General features: G+C 42.0%; 1 protein-coding gene across 1 annotated transcript in view; it reads left to right on the top strand.

The window, feature by feature from the left end:
* The window catches only part of MYOM3 (myomesin 3), a 67,923-nt gene that overhangs the window by 24,690 nt on the left and 20,140 nt on the right, over nucleotides 1-23,093 (top strand). Inside the window, exons 14-20 of the mRNA XM_070763698.1 lie at nucleotides 2,924-3,038; nucleotides 4,561-4,717; nucleotides 7,452-7,561; nucleotides 9,675-9,719; nucleotides 11,184-11,320; nucleotides 12,992-13,136; nucleotides 17,345-17,404. Coding sequence (XP_070619799.1) covers nucleotides 2,924-3,038; nucleotides 4,561-4,717; nucleotides 7,452-7,561; nucleotides 9,675-9,719; nucleotides 11,184-11,320; nucleotides 12,992-13,136; nucleotides 17,345-17,404 — 769 coding nt within the window. The remainder of the gene's footprint in view (nucleotides 1-2,923; nucleotides 3,039-4,560; nucleotides 4,718-7,451; nucleotides 7,562-9,674; nucleotides 9,720-11,183; nucleotides 11,321-12,991; nucleotides 13,137-17,344; nucleotides 17,405-23,093) is intronic.

Here is a 23,093-nt window from a genome sequence, read left to right as displayed (position 1 = left end):
CCCCCTGAGATTCGCACCGCCCCCACCCTCCTGGCCTTTTGTAAATCTTTGAAAACTTATCTCTGCCGGCAGCTTGGGGTCATTGAGCATGAATACTCTGTTCTGTCCATGAGTGTAAGTAGAAGGAATCTGATTGATTGTGTTTATAATAGGGGTTTTAGATAAATTTAGATAACTGGGATTTTAGATAAATTGGATTATTGCGGTTTTAGATAAATTTAGATCATTTTTAATTACTAGATTTCTTATACTGTATATTTTGTATTGTTCCTGTTGTAAGCTGCCCTGAGTCTGTGAAGATGGGCAGCATAGAAATCTAATAAATAAATATCTATTTATTTATCAAATTTATTGTCCATCTCACACGAAGTGACTCTGAACAGCATACAGCAAAAAAAAAAAAAAAGGTGGGAGGGATGCAACTATGAACATATCAGACACAGACATATTTTAAAAGTGTTTGTTTTGGTTATTTTTAAAAAAATCTCACAAAAGAGATTTGATCAGCAACAGAACTACCCCAAGATCTCACCGGCTCTCTTAAGTCAAACCTATTCATATTATTTTTTGAGCAGAGAGATTCATAAAGCCTTATAAGCAGAGGTCATCTGACCATTTATGGAAAGAGAATAACCAGAATTTATGAGCACCAGTATTTGTATATTCTCCCAGCTTGAGACCACAGATTGATTGGTTGTTTTATTGTTTTATTATTTTATTGTTTTATTGTTTTTATTGTTTTATTTATTTATTTATTTGTTTTATTTATTTATTTATTGAGACCACAGATTGATTGATTGGTTGTTTTATTGTTTTATTATTTTATTGTTTTATTGTTTTTATTGTTTTATTTATTGTTTGATTGATTGATTGATTGATTGATTGATTGATTAGATTTGTTTGCCGCCCCTCTCCGTAGACTCGGGACAGCTCACAACACAATAAAACAGTTCATGACAAATCTAATAATTTACAATTTACAATTTAAAATATTTTAAAAAACCCATTTTTAAGCAGACATACATACAAACATACCATACATAAATTATATAGGCCCGGGGGAGATATCTCAGTTCCCCCATGCCTGACGACAAAGGTGGGTTTTGAGAAGTTTACGAAAGGCAAGGAGGGTAGGGGCAGTTCTAATCTCTGGGGGGAGCTGGTTCCAGAGAGTCGGGGCCGCCACAGAGAAGGGTCTTCCCCTGGGTCCCGCCAAATGACATTGTTTAGTCGACGGGACCCGGAGAAGGCCAACTCTGTGGGACCTAATCGGTCGCTGGGATTCGTGCAGCAGAAGGCGGTCTTGGAGATATTCTGGTCCGATGCCATGAAGGGCTTTATAGATCATAACCAACACTTTCAATTGTGACCGGAAATTGATCGGCAACCAATAGATGTTGTCTATGGCAGTTAATTCAACAAAAGCAAGTTTGTCTCTCAGAGTCTTTCTCCACAAGGTTCATTGAAAGAGAGAAAAACAAAATTACAACATTTCAGCAACTGGATGAGTTTTACATTCTAGCCCATAATATTTTTCAATCCTTTAGGGCAGAAACTTGTGTTTTGTAAGAGCTCCTGTTTGGACGGCAAGGAGGTGGTTATTTCATAAATAACTGATGAATTTGAGCTAGTAGTTTTCCAAAACAACTCCTGAAAACTGATCAGATTGCAAATAGTCTGTTAGAAATATATTGGTACTGTCTGCAATTTTGAAACTTTCCAGCCTGTATGGCTAATGAAGATATGGTTTGGGAATTCTGGAACTGGAAGGAGAAATTATCTTTATAATCCAAAGAATGTAAGTTTCTGGAAGAATTAAGACAATAATAAATATATTTTATTTATTTATCATAGTGAGGAACTACCTCACAGAGAAACTATATGGATAACTTGCAAATAAAATATTAAAAATATAAAAACAGTATGTAAAATTATAAATCAATTAATATTGATCAGTATTCAGGGGGTATCAAATTAGGGAAGGCTGGACTAGTTAATTTATTGCTATCACTTTTGGACGTCTCCTTCTCTATTTATTTCTCAAATGTATATGCCCATTCATCGCGTGGACTTTAGAGCAGTGTTTCCCAACCTTGGCAACTTGAAGATATCTGGACTTCAACTCCCAGAATTCCCCAGCCAGCATTCGCTGGCTGTGGAATTCTGGGAGTTGAAGTCCAGCTATCTTCAAGTTGCCAAGATTGGGAAACACTGCTCTAGACCAGTGATTTTCAACCTTTTTTGAGCCGCGGCACATTATTTACATTTACAAAACCATGGGGCACATTGAGGGGGGGGGGCTAAAAAAGTTTGGACAAAAAAATTCTCTCTCTCTCTCTTCCTTCCTTTCGCTCTATTTCCCTTTCCATCCCTCTTTCTCTCCCTTTCTCTTTTTTCTCTCTCTCTCCATCCCTCTTTCTTTCTCTCTTCCTTCCTTCTTCTTTTTTGCTCTCTTTCTCTCTCCCTCCCTCTGTCTTTCTCTCCCACCTTCCCTCCTTCTTTCTCTCTCTCTCTCTTTCTTTCTTTCTTTCTTTTTCTTTCTCTCTCTCTTTTGTTCTCTCTCTTGCTTTCTTTCTCTCTCTTGTTCTCTCTCTCTCTCTCTCGCTTTCTTTCTCTCTCTCCCGTTCTCTTTCTTTTTCTCTTTCTTGCTTTCTCTCTCTCTCTTTCTTTCTTTCTCTCTCTCTCTTGCTTGCTTGCTTTCTCTCTCTCTTGCTCTTTCTTTCTTTCTCTCTCTCTCTCTTTCTCTCTTTCTTTCTTTCTCTCTCTCTTGTTTTCTTTCTCTCTCTGAGCTTCGCGGCACACCTGACCATGTCTCACAGCACACTAGTGTGCCATGGCACACTGGTTGAAAAACACTGCTCTAGACAACACACAACAATCTGTTGTTAAACCTATTCCTTCTCTATATTATGTTCCCCATCAGCTGAGTGACCTGGAAACTGGGAAATGTTATATTTTCCGAGTACGAGCTGAGAACAAAGCAGGTGTTGGCCCACCATCACTGCCATCAGATCCTGTGATAGTGAAAACCAAACCAGGTATAATTTTTTTAAACTTTTCGTCTGTCTGTCTGTCTGTCTGTGCATGCATTCATCCATGTATCCATCCATGTATCATCCATCCATGCACCCATCCTGTTCTGTCTGGGTCACTCCAGAAGCCAATACCAACCCAAAAAGAGAATCCAGACACACTGGTAAAAGGCAAAGGCAGTTTTATAAAATTCAAGAAAAACACAGGTAACAGAAAATGTCCTTACAAACAGGAAAATGCTGTATCTTCAGATATATCCACGAAGGCAAAAGTCCATGCAGCAATACAGAATTCTTGCTGCCAAGCCAAGGCTGTAGATAGCAGACCTATTCCTCCCACGGATCTTCCAAAGCTGCTGGGCCACAAGCCAGGAACAGAGACGCCGAGAAACAAGACAGGATAACGCAACTCCAAACTGATAACACTCCACATGGCTTCAAGGGCTTGCCTGCCTTTTAAACCCTGCTGATGAGTACCACACCCAAACCCAGGTGTTTCTACTTCAATGGTGGAAATATCTCTTTAACTGCTCCTTTCGTTGCTCTGAACGTCGCTGTCTCATGTCAATGACAGCTTGTGCATCATCACCTAATGACTCCAAGCTACTGGCTGGGGAGAGCCCCCCCCCCCGGGGCTCTCATGCTGTTCACCTTCATCCCATTCCTGATTTTCCTCTCCCCCGTCCGACTGTTCAGCCCCCTCCTCTGCGCTGTCATCCTCCTCCGGGCATGGAGCCAGCAGAGACACAGCTGGTCCCTGAGCAGCCTCAGGCTGAATCACAACACATCCATACGCGTTTAAGGGGTGACTTGATTGAAGTGTATAAAATCATGCAGGGGGTAGAAAAGGTGGATAGAGAAAAATTATTTTCTCTGTCACACAATACTAGGACGAGGGGGAACTCCCTAAAGCTCATAGGTAAGAAAGTGAGGACAAATAAAGGGAAATATTTCTTCACCCAGAGGGTCATTGGTTTATGAAATTCACTTCCAGAAGAGGCCGTGACAGCTGTCAGCCTGGATAGTTTCAAGGCAGGATTAGACAGATTCATGGATGCCAAGTGTATCGGTGGTTATTGAAATGGATGTCCATGTGCCGCCTCTATGTTGGTTGAGGCAGGCAGGATTCCTTGGGTACCATTTGTTGGGGGTCAAGGGAAAGGGAGAGTTTTGCCTTTTCTTTGTGCTCAAGATCCCTATGGACAATTGGTGGGCCACTGGGTGACACAGAATGCTGGACTCGATGGGCTTTGGCCTGATTCAGCATGGCTCTTCTTATGTTCTTATGTATGCATCCATCCATTACCATTATTACTATTATTATCATCTGTATTTTCCCTTTTCAAAGGTGCTCTTTTTGTTGCTTCTCCTGTTTTCCCCTCTTTCTCTGCTAATCTTTGTCAACAAAAGCCACCCACTTTGGGGTATTGACCTTATTTCTCTCCTTAGGAGAAGATAAATGAAGTTCTTCATTTAGTTCCTATGTCCAGTATTTTGTTTCCTCTTTCTTTCTCCCTCTGTTTTGCAGACACCAAAGAAATTGAAGTTGGGGTAGATGAAGAAGGCTTCATCTACTTGGCATTTGAGGCTCCTGAAATGGTTGATACTTCAGAGTTTATTTGGTCCAAAGACTATGCAGGACCTCCAAATCCTGACCGAGTTGAAATTGTAGACAAAGAAGACAAGTAAGTTCTCGTGAGAACTTGGAGGAAAGCTAGAGTTGCTCCTAACTATTCGTTTCTGTGCCCTCAGGAGTAGCTGAACTTGTAGAAAATTAAGAGAATTTCTTTCCACACCAGTGACCATCAGAGGTTTAGCAGCTGCCAAAAAAAGCCAACACAGTTCTAGGCTATAGTAACAGAGGGATAGAATCAAGATTAAATTAATGCCACTTTATAAGGCCTTGGTTAAGGCCACACTTGGAATACTGCATTCAGTTTTGGTTTCCACGATGCAAAAAAGATGTTGAGACTCTAGAAAGAGTGCAGAGAAGAGCGACAAAGATGATTAGGGGACTGGAGGCTAAAACAGATGAAGAATGCTTGCAGGAACTGGGTGTGTCTAGTTCAATGAAAAGAAGGACCAGGGGAGACATGATAGCAGTGTTCCAATACCTCAGGGGCTGCCACAAAGAAGGAGTCAGGCTATTCTCCAAAGCACCTGAGGGTAGAACAAGAAGCAATGGGCGGAAACGAAACAAGAAGAGAAGTAACTTAGAACTAAGGAGAAATTTCCTGACTTTAAGAACAATTAATCAGTGGAACAGCTTGCCCCCAGAAGCTGTGAAGGCTCCAACACTGGAAGTTTTTAAGAAGATGTTGGATAACCATTTGTCCGAAGTAGTGTAGAATTTCCTAAGCAGTGGGTTGGATTGGAAGACCTCCAAGATCCCTTCCAACTCTGTTGTTATTACTATTGTTGTTGTTCTTGTCCTTTTCTGGGACGTTTTCTCAATTTCCTCTAGAATGCTGCCAAATTCATAGCAAGCGATCTTTGAAACAAAAGAAGAAATAAAAAATTGCCCCCTAATGAAGCAGAGTCCTTCAACAGGAGGCTGGATCACTTAATACAGTGATAACTCATCTTACAAACACCTCATCATACAAACTTTTCGAGATACAAACCCGGGGTTAAAGATTTTTTTGCCTCTTCTTACAAACTATTTTCACCTTACAAACCCACCGCCGCCGCTGGGATGCCCCGCCTCCAGACTTCCATTGCCAGCGAAGCACCCGTTTTTGCGCTGCTGGGATTCCCCAGAGGCTCCCTTCCATGGGAAACCCCACCTCCGGACTTCGTGTTTTTGTGATGCTGCAAGGGAATCCCAGCAGGGGAATCCCAGCAGCACAAAAACGGGCACTTCGCTGGCAACGGAAGTCCAGAGGTGGGGTTTCCCAGCAAGGGGAGCCTCAGTGAAATCGCAGCATTGCAAAAACACAGAGGTCCGGAGGTGGAGTTTCCCATGGAGGGGAGCCTCAGGGGAATCCCAGCAGTGCAAAAACGGGTGCTTCGGCTGGCAAAAGGGGTGAGTTTTGGGCTTGCATGCATTAATCGCTTTTCCATTGATTCCTATGGGAAACATTGTTTCGTCTTACAAACTTTTCACCTTAAGAACCTCGTCCCGGAACCAATTAAGTTTGTAAGACAAGGTATCACTGTACTTGCTTTTTGATTCAATGGCCTCTGCCACTCACATCCAGCAGGTTCTGACAGGTTCTGGAGAACCAGAAGCAGAAATTTTGAGTAGTGAAGAGAACTGCCAAATGCCACCTTTGGCTGGCCCCAGAGTGGGGAGGGGAGGGAGATTTTGCAGGATCCTTCCCCTGCCACACCCACCAAGCCACACCCAAGAACCGGCAGTAAAAAAAAATGGATTTCACCACTGACTCAGATGCAACCGTTTCAACATGTCATTTCAATGCTGACCTGTATTCTCATTTGTGTAATCAATTTTGAGAACACAGGTGCACCTCTCAGCCTGTTATCTTTGCATTGTATGCACAGAGATCCCTTTCAACCCTTCCCTTACATGCAAAAATCAGATATATGACAGTCTCAAAATGGGTGAGCAGTGTGGTCGGGCAGTAGGAAAAGCAAGTAGGATGCTTGGCTGCATAGCTAGAGGTATAACAAGCAGGAAGGGGGAGATTGTGATCCCCTTATATAGAGCGCTGGTGAGACCACATTTGGAGTACTGTGTTGAGTTCTGGAGACCTCACCTACAAAAAGATATTGATCAAATTGAATGGGTCCAAAGATGGGCTACAAGAATGGTGGAAGGTCTTAATCATAAAATGTATCAGGAAAGACTTAATGAACTCAATCTGTATAGTCTGGAGGACAGAAGGAAAAGGGGGGACTTGATCGAAACATTTAAATATGTTAAAGGGTTAAATAAGGTCCAGGAGGGAAGTGTTTTTAATAGGAAAGTGAACACAAGAACAAGGGGACACAATCTGAAGTTAGTTGGGGGAAAGATCAAAAGCAACGTGAGAAAATATTATTTCACTGAAAGAGTAGTAGATCCTTGGAACAAACTTCCAGCAGACGTGGTTGGTAAATCCACAGTAACTGAATTTAAACATGCCTGGGATAAACATATATCCATTCTAAGATAAAATACAGGAAATAGTATAAGGGCAGACTAGATGGACCATGGGGTCTTTTTCTGCCGTCAGTCTTCTATGTTTCTATGTTTCTATATTTTCAGTCTCTGCCAGATTTATTCTCCCGAGTTTACTGTATTTTGTTGTCCTTTTGTTGCATTTTTTTGCACAATTTATTCTGTTATTCATCGAAGGGGCAAGATTACTGCGGTGCACCAACTGATTATTAATCTGGGTACCTACCACAATTACAGGATACAAACATATTTGAAGCGTAGATTGTACGCTTGCATTTTCTTTCCTTTCCTTTCAGGTCCAAGGTCATTCTGAAATATGCTACAGAACGGGACCTGGGAACATATTCAGTAGAAGTAACTGATACCGATGAAGACATTTCTGCCAGCCATGTTTTAACAAAGGAAGGTAAATTACAGAAAATGACACAATTTTTTTTTAGACTGTTGAGGGCAATATGCTGACTCTATAAACCACTTACAGAGGGCTGTGAAGCACTGTGAAGTGGTATATAAATCTAAATCCTATTGCTATTGCTGTTAGGGGGTTAATTTCTCCATTTCTGTTGCACATAAATTAGCTAGAAGGTTTTGCATACCTCTTCACTTAGAGACAGAAAATTATTTGTTTGTTTGCTTGCTTGCTTGCTTGCTTGCTTGCTTGCTTGCTTGCTTGCTTACTTACTTACTTACTTACTTACTTACTTACTTACTTACTTACTTACTTACTTACTTACTTACTTACTTACTTATTAGATTTGTATGCCGCCCCTCTCTGTAGACTCAGGGCGGCTAACAATAATAAAAACAGCATATAACAAATCTAATATTTAAATTACTAAAAACCCTTATTAAAAACCAAACATACACACAAACATACAATGCATAAATTGTATAGGCCTAAGGGAAACGTATATCTCAATTTCCCCATGCCTGACGACAGAGGTGGGTTTTAAGGAGCTTACGAAAGGCGAGGAGGGTGGGGGAAATTCTGATCTCTGGGGGGAGTTGGTTCCAGAGGGCCGGGGCCACCACAGAGAAGGCTCTTCCCCTGGGCCAAAATGCCAGGGCTGTAACGTTTTAGAAAGAATCTCTGCTTCTGGGAGGCCCAAGTATTGTGTGTGTAAGTACTCTTTTGCTTGTCGCCTATTGCTTGCTAATGATCATGAGGTTCTGCTTTCCAAAAGCTTTTAAAAGCTATGCCAATTTGTGTAATCGTGGCTTTCGGTTTGTGATTTATTGCCAAGACAACATCTCTTTGCGTTCCACGGAATAAACAGGTTGCAATGTCCTACCTTATGCAAGAAATTGGCTACTCCACATGATGGAAGAACATATTCATCATCCAGCTTGGCCAACTTATGGTTCGGTAAATGATTGTTTTAAAATATGATTGTATGGGTTTCATCCTCACTTTGTAGCCCACTGTGAGATCATGATAATTATAACAATAGCAATAGCATTTAGACTTATATACCGCTTCACAGTGCTTTACAGAGAGTAAGCATATTGCCCTCAACAATCTGGGTCCTCAAGTTACCCACCTTGGAAGGATGGAAGGCCGAGTCAACTTTGAGTCTACTGAGATTCGATCTGCCAAACTGCTGGCGGTCGGTGATCAGCAGAAGTCGCTCACAGTACTGCACTCTAACCACTGCGCCACCGAGGCTCTGGAACACCCCTCAACCTTTTCCTCACTTTGGTATTTATGTAGCTACTGTAGTGTTTCTCCACCTTGGCAACTTCAAGGTACGTGGACTAGAGTAGACTAGACTAGACTAGACTAGACTAGAATAGAATAGAATAGAATAGAATAGAATAGAATTCTTTATTGACCAAGTGTGATTGGACACACAAGGAATTTGTCGTTGGTGCAGATGCTCTCAGTATACATAAAAGAAAAACTTTAACTCTCATGGGATTCAATTCTGGGAATTGAAGTCCATGTATTTTAAATTTGTCAAGATTGAGAAACACATAACCCTAAATAACCAAGAAGAATCAGAATTTTATGACATTTGGCAGAAGGTATATATTTGGTGGGAAACAAAGAAAAATAAATAAATGGGATGTTGTATTATTTTGAATGTTTGAATTTAGTAGTTAAATTGCATTAGTTGGTGATTATCTATAATATAAATGTAACCTCTTCTTTCTTCTCTTAAAAATTTTTATACAGATTCTTATAAACTTTTATATACGTTGATTTTTACTATTTTAAAATTGATAATTTTACATATTCTATAGATGTTAAATAACAAAATACTTCTTTTTTTCTCTTTGTAAATTATAATGACGACTTCCAATTTGAGCGGAGCGACTGTAGCTCCACTAAATGTCGTATGTTATGTTTGTCGTGTTTGTTTTTGAAAATTAATAAAATATATATATTTTTTTTAAAAAAAAAAAGAGAAACACAGGCTGGGCAACAGAAAGAAAGAACTGGTTTTGGACATCATGAAAGCTGAAACATAATCTTGGTTCTGTCTCTCAAATGTGTTCTTGCTTTTTTCATTTCTTAGAACTGGACCGGCTACGAATGATCAGCCATGAGATTCGAAACCCCTGTAAGTTGCCAATGGATTAAAAACCACTAATTATTATTATTACCAGTGACACTATGCACAATCACTGTTGCTATAAACCAGCCCTTCGTAATCCGTTATGCCTTCCAGATCTTTGGAGATATCGAAACTGCAGAGGTTGCCGACTGGTTTATTACATTAGACTATCATGGCTTACATCAAGCCCAAACCACCTTTTTTTCAGTGAAGGGATTGGGGTGGGCTTCAAAAATTTTAGCAAGGGGTTCTCTGCCCAGTTGCTGGGTGGGCGTGGCTGTGGTGGGCATGGCCTAGTCTGCCTCTTGCACCATGGTGAGGAGGGGCATTTTGTCCTTCCCAGTCTCTGGAGACTTTCCTCAAGCCTCCAGGTGGGCAAAAACAGCCTCCACAGGCTCTGGAGGCCCTCCGGAGGCTGAAAACAGTCCAATTTCCAGTCTTCCTGAACTTCCAGTAGGCCTGTTTTTTGCCCTCCTGAGCTTCCACATGAGCCCTGCACTTACCAAAACTGGCCGTGTGAGGATTAAGTAAATCACTGCCATTGATAAGTGACTGATGGGGTCATTAAGCAAATTAAGCTGGCTTAGAAAGTTGCAAAAATGGCAGACCCTTCAACTGACATAAATATATGCCAGTATGCCCCTATTTTGGTCCTGTGATTGTAGGAATTCTGCAACAGTTGTAGGTATCAGGACAGGTCATAAATCACTTCATTCAGTGCCGCTGTTACTTTGAGTGATAGGAAGTCAAGGACTATCTGTAATTCATCAGATGTCATTGGTCCATGGGAAACACTGGTTGAACTTGACTGCACAGTTTGGCGTTTCCTGTTGTGACCCACCAGCAGCCTGTGCAGCTGATAGCAGATCCCGTTCAAGAGGAGACCGTCTTGGTGATAGGCCAGCAGCCTGTGCAGCTGGCACCCAAGTCAAACAGGGGGGAGGATGGGGAGGACTCAGTGCCAGATGCAGAGGTTCAACCAGGGCCTTCAGTACCTTCAGTACCTCATAGTAGTGGCTTCTCCTTTTCTTGATGCAAGAACCCGCAGAGCTACTAAGAGACAGGAATGGTTACTCCAGAGGAGGTCTCCTCGAGAGTAAGACTGGGGGCTAATTGGCCACTACCCTAGTCTAGTTAAGGGCAGCAGAGGCAGCTGAAACGCTGCAGGAAATAACGGTTTAAACTCCTGTATCTGTCATGATTGTCTTGCGAAAAACTCTGTTTTTCCTCCTTGGGTTGGATTGCTTATCAAGGAAGACTCCTGGGCATTTTGCCAAGCCCTTGGACACTACGTGAAAAAGCAAGAACTAATCTCATTACTTTGAGTTAAGACTTTGCTGAACTTATGTCACCTGCTAATGAAGATTAATTAGCAGCTGATTTTTGCAAGAAAGGGTGGCTTTTTTATTTGTGTGTGTTTCTCCACTGCTAAGCCAGTTATTAGCATTCCATTATTTTCATTCTTTTCAGTAATTGAGCTGATATCTGGATGGAACATTGACGTTCTGGAGAAAGGGGAAGTACGCCTTTGGCTAGAAGTTGAGAAACTCTCTCCGGAGGCTGAGCTTCATTTAATCTTCAATGAGAAAGAGCTCTCAAGCACCCCAGTGAGTTCTCCTGACTTGCTTTATTGTTGTTGTTGTTGTTGTTGTTGTTGTTATTATTATTATTATTATTATTATTATTATTATTATTATTATTATTTATTAGGTTTGTATGCCGCCCCTCTCCGAAGACTTATAGCTTACTGTTATAACAAAACAAATCTAATATTAAAAGAAGCATATAAAACCCTATCGTATATTTAAAAACCAAACAGCACATTCATACCAAACATGAAACAAAATATAAAGAACCTGGGGGAAAGGTGTCTCAATTCCCCCATGCCTGGCGGTATAAGTGAGTCTTGAGTAATTTACGAAAGACAAGGAGGGTGGGGGCAGTTCTAATCTCCGGGGAAGTTGATTCCAGAGGGCCGGGGCCACCACAGAGAAGGCTCTTCCCCTGGGGCCCGCCAAATGACATTGTTTAGTCGACGGGACCCGGAGAAGGCCAACTCTGTGGGACCTTATCGGCCACTGGGATTCGTGCAGTAGTAGGCGGTTCAGGCCTATATACTTGGCCTATATAGTTTATACATGGTATGTTTCTATGGATGTATTGTTTTAAATAAGGGTTTTTAGATATTTTAATTATTAGATTTGCCATTGTATATTGTGTTTTTTATTATTGCTGCGAGCCGCCCTGAGTCTGCGGAGAGGGGCGGCATGCAAATCTAATAAATGAAATGAAATGAAATGAAACTTCAGGACTGTGTAATGCAAACATGGTGACATCTCCTCTGTAGATTCTCTCCCCCCCCCCCATCCTTCTATTCACAAACTGTAATGAAACATAAAAACAGCCTTTTTAAAAATATTTTAATTGATTTTTACAATATAAACACACACACAACATAAAACAAGTGCTTTGTGAATTGTGGCCACCACCAGACAAACATTCATACCCCACCACCAAATCGGGGGTGTTTCTTGTATAAACCATTTTAACCCAAGAGCAAAGTATCTGTTTACATACTATAAAGTGATTCCAACTTGTTTCTTATGGCTTGGTCTCGGATTCTACTCACCATATATCGTCTTACCTTGTCCCATCGTCCTATCACTTGTCTCAAATCAGTTTCATTAACCAAATTCATCCTTTTATCCATAATCTCAAATTGAATGTGGTCCACCATGTACCGGTACCAATTTTGCATTGTCCATTTTGTCGCATCCTTCCAACCCAAGACTATTACCGCCTGAGCGCTTTCTATCGCTGCTTGTTTTATTTCTCTAAATTCTCCCATCGCATTGCTTCTTCATTGCTTATTTGACCCCTATGACAATCATTAAGTGTTGTACCACATGATTCTTGACAAATGTATATTTTATTTTATGTACGTTGAGAGCATCTGCACCAAGACAAATTCCTTGTGTGTCCAATCACACTTGGCCAATAAAAATTCTATTCTATTCTATTAACTAATACTGCCATTTCCTTAGTAATTATCCATCGTATATTTAACATCCTATTAATATCCTCTTGCACTTTTTGCCAAAAATTCTGCACTACTGGGCATTCCCAAAACATATGCATAAACACTCCTTTATCTTGGCACCCATGCCAACAAATACCAAACATAAGATTAGCCTTGAGAGTCGGAGGGAAGAGACGCTGCCTTGGTTGACATACACTTCTTTCTCTTTGTTTATGACTATTTGGGTTTTTTCCGTCAGACGCATAAGATCAACTTTGACAGAGCTAAAGGCCTTGTGGAACTGGTCATCCAGGACTTCTGCGAGGACGACAAGGGGACCTACACCGCCCATGTAAAAGACGGCAAAGCGGAAAACAAATTTACTTTGGCTCTCGTTGGGGATGGTATGTAGAAGGCAAAATCTACATCTTCATTAGTTCCTTTTCCATTAGCCCCAGAGGGCCAGACGAGGGTCACTCCTCATGGTCTATACTTATTGTAGAGCCGGGGTGGCGCAGTGTTTAGAGTGTAGCACTGCAGGCTTCCTCAGCTAACTGCTAAGTTGTAGTTCAGCAGTTCAAATCTCACCACCAGCTGAAGGTTGACTCAGCCTTCCATCCTTCCGAGGTGGATAAAATGCGGATCCTGTTTGTTGGGGGCAACATTATTATTATTATTATTATTATTATTATTATTATTATTATTATTATTTATTGGATTTGTATGCCATCCCTCTCCGTAGACTCGGGGCGGCTAACAACAGTAATAAAAAACATCATGCAAATCCAATACTAAAAACAACTAAAATACCCTTATTATAAAACTGAACATCCATATAACAAACATACCATGCATAAATTATAAAGGCTTAGGGGGAAAGAATGTCTCAATTCCCCCATGCCTGACGACAGAGGTGGGTTTTAAGGAGCTTACGAAAGGCAAGGAGGGTGGGGGCAATTCTAATCTCTGGGGGGAGTTGATTCCAGAGGGTCGGGGCCGCCACAGAGAAGGCTTTTCCCCTGGGCCCCACCAAGTGACATTGTTTTGTTGACGGGACCCGGAGAAGGCCCACTCTGTGGGACCTAACCGGTCGCTGGGATTCGTGCGGCAGAAGGCGGTCTCGTAGATACCCTGGTCCGGTGCCATGAACATGCTGATTCTGTAAACTGCTTAGAGAGGGCTGTAAAAGCATTATGAAGCGGGATATAAGTCTAAATGCTATTGCTGTTGTCGTCTTACCTATCATGTTCTTCCTTAACAATTATAACTAATTAACTAATGAGGCCGCCATCTTGAAAATGCCAGACATTCAGTACATGAAGGCTATTCTCAACATCTTGGTTATGGAATTTCTTCTGTGTCCAGTTAAGATTATTTTTTAGAATGATTTAAAGAGCTATGGCAATGCAGTGGCTACAATGCAGCATTGCAGACTAATTCTGCTGACTGCCAGCAGTTCAATTCCCATTGGCTCAAGGTTGACTAGAGCCTTCCATCCTTCCGAGGTTGGTAAAATGAGGACCCAGATTATTGTGGACAATATTCTAACTCTGTAAACTTCTTGGAGAGGGCTGTAAAGCATTGTGAAGCAGTATATAAGTCTTTGTCTCAGCCAAAATATGACTCTCCTTGATAATAAGCCCAATCGGGCTTTTGAGTGCATGGCAATAAGGCCAAGCACTTATTTCAGGGTTCAAAAAAAATATAAGACATGTTCTGCCAGTGTGTCTCAACCACCCGTAATTACAGGGTAATTAGTCCAGAAACACACACACCACACGATAAAAGGAAAACCCAAAGGTTTTTATAAACAGAAAAACAGAAACAGCTCCCTTTTTAAATGTCAAAGGGATTTTCTGGTAAACATAAGGCACAGGTTAAATGCAGTCCAATTGCTCACCCAATAACTGGGAAATTGAGTCCAATTCTACAGTCCAGAGAGTCCACACACACAATCCTGAAGAGCAAAAACCACGATCTTGACGAAACAATGAATCAGATAAACTGCCACGAAGCTAAAACACAAGGCTGCACTTTTATCTGTAGCACTAATTACAGCAGCCCCACCCAACCACGGTGGCCTCATTTTCTCTTGTAATAATCCTTCAGTTGTTGTCTCCTATGCATCACTCTACGCATGCGTGGATGTGTCATTAATTCTTGTTCAGAATCCAGGGATGATACAGATGACTGATCTCCTCCTGGGCTGTCTGCCAAACTCCCCTCTTCCCTGTCACTCACGCTTCCTTGGTCAGATTCTACTGGGAGCAAAACAGACCTGTGGCATGCGGATGCCTCCCCCACATCCACCTCCACATTCCTTGGGGCAGGAGCTGGGCCAGAGCTAACCACAACAAGACAGGGCCTTATTTTCGGGAAAACACAGTATTGCCACTGCTATCTTTCTACTTGCCCTGATTTCTATGTTGTATTCCTTCATCTACTTTATCATTTTAAACTTTCATAATCTTGTATTAATTTTATCGATTCCTTTTTGTTATAATCTGATTTAGCATCACTCTTCATGCAAAGCAGGTTAATGAAAAAATTAACATGGTAATGAGGATCATCTGGGTGGAGACGCAGAGAAGAAGGGAAATTACGTTAGGTTTCTGTCTGTCTGCCCTACCATTTGGCAAAGCTACTCCTATTGCAAAAAGATTATCTCGGCCTATCCAGAAATGGGATTCACACACTGTAAAAACTGGTTCGCCCAGCACTAGAAATCTGAGCATGTATGAACATGCTCGCTTCAGACGCTCGTGTGCCATCCACACATGCATGTGACATCAAAGAACATACCAATATTTACTGACCCCTCACATCCTGGACACCAACTGTTTCAACTCCTACCCTCAAAACGTCACTACGGAGCACTGCACACCAAGACAATGAGACACAAGAGCAGGTTTTTCCCGAACACCATAATTCTGCACTGTTATTACTACTGGGGTTTTTTTCCTCTCATCATTCCTATCACCCATCTTATCCCACTTATGACTGTAACTTGTTGCCTGTATCCTTAAGATTTTTATTAATATTGATTGATTCTTCATTGCTTATTTGACCCCTATGACAATCATTAAGTGTTGTACGACATGATTCTTGACAAATGTCTCTTTTTCTTTTATGTACACTGAGAGCATCTGCACCAAAGGCAAATTCCTTGTGTGTCCAATCACACTTGGCCAATAAAATTGTACAGTGTTCCCTCGATTTTCGCGGATTTGAACTTCGCGAAAAGTCTATACCACGGTTTTTCAAAAATATTAATTAAAAAATACTTCATGTGTTTTTTTTCCCTATACTACAGTTTTTCCCGCCTGATGACATCATATGTCATCGCCAAACTTTCATCTGCCTTTAATAAATATTTTTTTTAATAAACTTTAATAAATAAATATGGTGAGTAATAACCTAAATGGTTGCTAAGGGAATGGGAAATTGCAATTTAGGGGTTTAAAGTGTTAAGGGAAGGCTTGTGATACTGTTCATAGCCAAAAATAGTGTATTTACTTCCGCATCTCTACGTCGCGGAAATTTCGACTTTCGCGGCCAGTCTCGGAACGCATCCCCCGTGAAAATCGAGGGAACACTGTATTCCATTCTATTTGCTTGCATGCATGCGACATCAAACAACACGGCAATTCTCTCACTCGTGCGTGTGGGGCATCAAAAACACAGCAATATAGGATGGAATTGCACCCAGGCAGATGGACAGTCTCTACTACTAGTTCGCCCGAACCGTCCGAATCCCACCACTGGGCCTACCACCAAATAGACTCTATTTAATAGAGCAAATATCTGTGTCTTTTAGGCATTGTTACTAGGAGAGCCCATGATATGATCTTGCAAGCATTTTCTGCCTCCGTTGACATAATAATTGGATGTTGTGAATCCTGGCTGATGTGAAAGTGTTTTCTGTTCTGCTTTAGGCGATGAAGTATTTGGGGGCGATGCTAGTTAGGGAAGCATGTTCAGACAGTTTAGGTTAATTCGTCTGCTCCTCTGGAGCAAGGGACATTCCTGTGGCTCTGTATAATTGTAGACCAGGAAGTGGTCACTTCCTGTGTCTTTCCAGCCCTTTCAAAGGAAGCGAAGAGGTTGTCACTTCCAGGAAATCCTTTCCCTCATTTGAATAAGCTGTACCTGTAGCTAGAAGGTAAAATGTTCTTCAACTGTCTAACCACGCAAGAATTTACAGTAATGGCTCATCCAATATTTTTTTCTTATCCTTCTCCTTCCCTTTTTCCTTCTTTCTCCTTCCCCTTCCATTTCTTCTCCCGCTATTTCTTCTCCTTCTTCTTCCCTTTCTCCCTCTCTTTTTCTTTCCCCTTCCATTTTTTCTCCTTCTTCTTTTCTTTCTCCTTCTCCTTCCATTTCTTCTCCTCCTCCTTCCCTTCCTCCTTCTCTTTCTCTTTCCCCTTCCATTTTTTCTTCTCTTTTCCTCCTCCTTCCCTTTCTTCTTCTCTTTCTCTTTCCCCTTCCATCTCTTCCCATTCTCCTTCCACTTCTTCCCTTTTTCCTCCTCCTTCCCATTCAATTTTTCCTCCTCCTCCTCCTCCCTCGTCTCTTTTCCATTTCCCCTTTCCCCTTCCCCTTCTCCTTCCAGATTTCGATAAACTTAAAGCAGAGGCTGATGCCAAAAAGAAAGACTGGAAAAGAAGACACGGTAAGGAATGGTCTCAGCCTAAAAAACCCCACGCCCTTCCCCAAAGAATATAAACTAGGACAAGTCTTCCTTAGACAGAAAGGCGAAAGAACCAATTATTTATTTATTTATTATTTTATTTATTTTATTATTTGGATTTGTATGCCGCCCCTCTCCGAAGACTCGGGGCGGCTCACAACAAGTGAAAAGCAATCTAATACATAATCTAATTAATTAAAATATTGAAAAATTTAAAAAACCCCATATACTAACAGACACACACACAAGCATACCATGTATAAATTAAATGTGCCCAGGGGGAGATGTTTAGTTTCCCCATGCCTGACGGCAAAGGTGGGTTTTGAGGAGTTTGCGGAAGGCAGGAAGAGTAGGGGCGGTTCTGATCTCCGGGGGGAGTTGGTTCCAGAGAGTCGGTGCCGCCACAGAGAAGGCTCTCACCCTGGGGCCCGCCAACCGACATTGTTTAGTTGACGGGACCCGGAGGAGGCCCACTCTGTGGGACCTAATCGGTCGCTGGGATTCGTGCGGCAGAAGGCGGTCTCGGAGATATTCTGGTCCGATGCCATGAAGGGCTTTAAAGGTCATAACCAACACTTTGAATTGTGACCAGAAATTGATCGGCAGCCAATGCAGACTGTGGAGTGATGGTGAAACATGGGCATACCTAGGTAAGTCCATGACTGCTCTCGCAGCTGCATTCTGCACGATCGGAAGTTTCCGAATACTTTTCAAAGGTAGCCCCATGTAGAGAGCATTACAGTAGTCGAACCTGTAGTCGAAATGAGACCAGGGGTGAAATGCTTCTGGTTCTCTCTCGTGCCTGTCGGTTGTCGGAGAGCCAATCGTGAAGGCAGAACAAGGCTCCGCCCACCCACCAGGATGCCGCCATTTGTTCTGTGCATGCGCAGAGGGTAATAGCGGCATCCGGGCAGGTGGGTAGAGCCTCGCACTGCCTTCGCGACCTGCTCTCCGACCTCCCAAAATGGAACTGACAGTGGAAGGGAACCGTAGTGCTTTTAGGAAGTGAGACAAGGGTCTCAAAAATGGAAGGAAACCATTTCAAATAATTTTGCATTGGTTGCCCCGATTGAAGGTCCTGCTCATTCAAGCCATTAATTCAGCGTTTTTTAGGCAACACTTAGCCTCCTTAAACTGGGTCAAAGGTTACCAAAGAAAAACACAGCTTCCCAATTTAAATTGGTTCTAGCCCAGTTTTTCTAATTTGGTCCCAAGAGGTTAGCCACGTTAACTTTTTGCAGTAAAAAAGAGTTACCTGGACAATTTATTGTAAAGATTAGAGGATTTTCAAACTCTAAACCAGTGTTTCCCAACCTTGGCCACTTGAAGATATCTGGACTTCAACTCCCAGAATTCCCCAGCCAGCAAATGCTGGCTGGGGAATTCTGGGAGTTGAATTCCAGATATCTTCAAGTGGCCAAGGTTGGGAAACACTGCTCTAAACCACCCGGAGTCCCTTTTTAGAATGAGACGGGCGGCATATAAATTTAATAAATAAATAAATCCTCCTTACTTGCCCAGTGCAATTCAATCAAAATATTCAGGATTCTTTTTTTTTTTAAAGGGCATGATATTTAATTATGGGTGTGGAAAATCCACACGCAGAACCTCAGACATGGCCTAAAAGGGAGGGGGGGAGGAGAAAGAGGGTGGCTTTTTATTTCAAGCAAGATACTTCTAACAATTAGGAAACCACTAAATTACGCACGACACAGTGTGGGGATTTCCCCTGCTTTGCTTATTACGAAACATGGGAATTTTCTTAGACAAGCCCAACCAGGAAGCAAAGTAGTTTCACAAGAACAAGGAAGACTGGTTTTTACCTGCTCAACTGATGAAATTAGAAGAACATCTGTAGCTTTACCAGGTAGCAGGCTGATACACCATATAAACATGGCGTTGGGAAAGCTAGTTTCAAAGGTGCAGAAAGTCCTCTACTTAATCCATTTAGTTTAGTTTAGTTTAGTTTTATTGGATTTATATGCCGCCCTTCTCCGAAAACTCAGGGCAGCTAACAGCAATCATAAACAGTATACAGTAATAATCCAATACTAAAAGCGAATTAAAAACCCCTTAATATAAAAAAAAACCAAACATACATACATACAAACATACCATACATACAATTGTAAAGGCCTAGGGGGAGAAGGAATCTTAATTCCCCCATGCCTGACGGCAGAGGTGGGTTTTAAGTAGCTTGCGAAAGGCAAGGAGGGTGGGGGCAATTCTAATCTCTGGGGGGAGTTGGTTCCAGAGGGACGGGGCCGCCACAGAGAAGGATCTTCCCCTGGGTCCCGCCAAGCGGCATTGTTTAGTTGACGGGACCCGGAGAAGACCCACTCTGTAGGACCTAACTGGTCGCTGGGATTCGTGCGGCAGAAGACGATCCCTGAGATAATCTGGTCCGGTGCCATGAAGGGCTTTATAGGTCATAACCAACACTTTGAATTGTGACCGGAAACTTGTTCATTGACTGTTCAAAGCACTGAAAAAAGTGGCATGATCCTTTTCCCCATGTACGAGCTTTCCAGCATCCCCATCAGAGGTAGGTTCTTGCCAGTTCAAACCGGTTCTATAGAACTGTAAAATAATGCACTTGGGGAAAAGGAATTCTCAATCTGAGTATTGTATTGGCAGTTCTGTGTTAGCAAAAACTTCAGAAAAGAAAGATTTAGGGGTAGTGATTTCTGACAGTCTCAAAATAGGTGAACAGTGCAGTCAGGCGGTAGGGAAAGCAAGTAGGATGCTTGGCTGCATAGCTAGAGGTATAACAAGCAGGAAGAGGGAGATTATGATCCCGCTATATAGAGTACTGGTGAGACCACATTTAGAATCCTGTGTTCAGTTCTGGAGACCTCACCTACAAAAAGATATTGACAAAATTGAACGGGTCCAAAGAAGGGCTACAAGAATGGTGGAATGTCTTAAGCATAAAACTTACCAGGAAAGACTTCATGAACTCAATCTGTATAGTCTGGAGGACAGAAGGAAAAGGGGGGACATGATCGAAACATTTAAATATGTTAAAGGGTTCAATAAGGTCCAGGAGGGAAGTGTTTTTAATAGGAAAGTGAACACAAGAACAAGAGGACACAATCTGAGGTTAGTTGGGGGAAAGATCAAAAGCAACGTGAGAAAATATTATTTGACTGAAAGAGTAGTAGATCCTTGGAACAAACTTCCAGCAGACGTGGTTGGTAAATCCACAGGAACTGAATTTAAACATGCCTGGGATAAACATATATCCCTCCTAAGATAAAATACAGAAAATAGTGTAAGGACAGACTAGATGGACCTTGAGGTCTTTTTCTGCCGTCAGTCTTCTATGTTTCTAGTAGTAGTAATTTGGCAGACTGGGTCACCAGAACCAGCAGCAACCCAGGCCTCCCATGCCCTTGAACTGGCTTTCTCAGCGGTGCCGTAGGCGCCACCATCTTTGTTTTTGCTTTTGCGCACGCACAGAAGCTGGGTTTTTAGCACTGTGCGTATGTGTGCGCTGTTAATGTATGAGCAGGGTAATTTTGTGCATACACAAAAATGTTTGGATTGAGATTAGTTGTGAATAACTACTCAGCCACCCACAAACATACTAACTTGAATTAAAGTTTACTTTGAGAAATAACATATTCAGATAAACAGTCTAAAGTCATAAAGTCTTCCGAGGTGGGTCAAATGAGGACCCGGATTGTGGGGGCAATATGCTGGCTTTGTTAAAAAGGGCTATTGCTAACATGTTGTAAGCCGCCCTGAGTCTAAGGAGAAGGGCGGCATGAAAATTGAATAGATAGATAGATAGATAGATAGATAGATAGATAGATAGATAGATAGATAGATAGATAGATAGATAGATAGATAGATAGACAGACAAACATAATAAGTCAGAATAACAATCCAAATATTACCAAGTACATAGTCTTTCTTACCAGTTGTCTTTGTCGTAATCAGCAAACAAAGATATCAAGCTTAGACACATTTTAGCTATAATATATAACTACAATACAGAGCGATTGCAGAGGAAAGGCAGAGCATACCTAACATTGAGTACCCATTAACAGTAAGTAGCTTAGACAAAGAGAAACAGAGAGGGTGACTCAGAGAAATAAACTATAAACTCTCGCTCCCTCTTGTGGCAGTCTGCAACATCTGCAGCCAATATATTGCCAACCCAACAGAGTCCTAACGTACATAAAGCCCCACATGGTGTACAACACCCGCACGCCCACACACTGTGTCAAGAAGCAAACTGGAAGGAAGATAAGCCAGAACCCACCCCATGGTCACATGATGTATGTTTGTTTAGAAAATGGGGTTTTTAAAATATTTTTAAACTGTAATTTAGATTTGTTGTAAATTGTTTCACTTTGTTGTGAGCCACCCCGAGTCTGCGGAGAGGGGCGGCATACAAATCTAAATAAATGAATGAATGAATGAATGAATGAATGAATGAATGAATGAATGAATAAATAAATAAATAAATAAATAAATAATCAAAATTCAGACTGTTGGCAACAGGCATGCATTTATGGCGGTTGCAGCTTTTGTGATTTTTTAACAAGCAAAGTCAATGGGGAAGCCAATTTCACCTAACGACCAGGTTAATAGTTTATCATCTGCAGTGATACAATTAACAGCAATGACAAAAAAAGGTCACAAAACGGGACAAATATAATTTAACAATTGTCTTGCTTAGTAATAGAAATTTTGGGCTCAGTTGCAGTCGCAAGTCAAGGACTACCTGTCCTTCCAGAAAATGTAGCCATTTATTTCCACATTAGAATCTTATAGCACAGTGATGGCAAACCTTTGGCAAGCATACCACAAGTGGCACGGAGCCATATCGGTGGGCACACAAGCTTAGGTCCGGCACGCATGCATGCGCCAGTCGGCTGATTCCCAGGCCTTCTGGGCCCACTGGGAGTCAGGAAACAGCCTGTTTTCAGTCTCCAGAAGGGGTGGGGAAGGCCCATTTTTTGCTCTCCCCAAGCTCCAGAGCCTTTCTAGGAGCCTGAGAAGGGCAAAAACGACCTTCCCCACCCTACCAGAGGTCCTCCGGAGTGCGGAAATGGCCCATTTGCCAACAAGTCCTAGTTTTTTGCTCTCCGCAGGCTTCCGAGCCTTCTAGAAGCCTGAGGAGGGTGAAAAGGCTTTTGCCATCCCCCAGAGGCCCTCCGGAGGCTGGAATTGGCCAATTTGCCAACTTCTGGAAATTGGCCTCTGGAGGACCTCCAGGCAGGTAGGGGAGGCCATTTTCACTCTCTCTAGGCTCCTAGAAAGGCTCTGAAGGGGGAGGAGCACATGCATGCGCAGGGATCACATGGAATTATGTTGTGGGCACATGCACAGGTGACACCCCCCCACCTACTGCACTCCCCTCCTTTTGGCACGCAACCCCCAAAATATTCACCATCACTATTATAGCATCTTCACTGCAACACCCAAGAATTTATTTATTAGATTTGTATGCCGCCCCTTTCCATAGACTCGGGGCGGCTCACAACACAATAAAACCGTTCATGACAGATCTAATAATTTACAATTTAAAATTTAAAATAGTTAAGAAACCCCATTTTAAGCAGACATACCTACAAACATACCATACATAAATTATATAGGCCCGGGTGAGATATCTCAGTTCCCCCATGCCTGACGACAAAGGTGGGTTTTGAGGAGT

The sequence above is a fragment of the Erythrolamprus reginae genome, chromosome 11 (genome assembly GCF_031021105.1).
Source record: "Erythrolamprus reginae isolate rEryReg1 chromosome 11, rEryReg1.hap1, whole genome shotgun sequence".
Lineage (NCBI taxonomy): Eukaryota > Metazoa > Chordata > Lepidosauria > Squamata > Dipsadidae > Erythrolamprus > Erythrolamprus reginae.
This window is presented reverse-complemented; position numbering and strand designations above follow the sequence as displayed.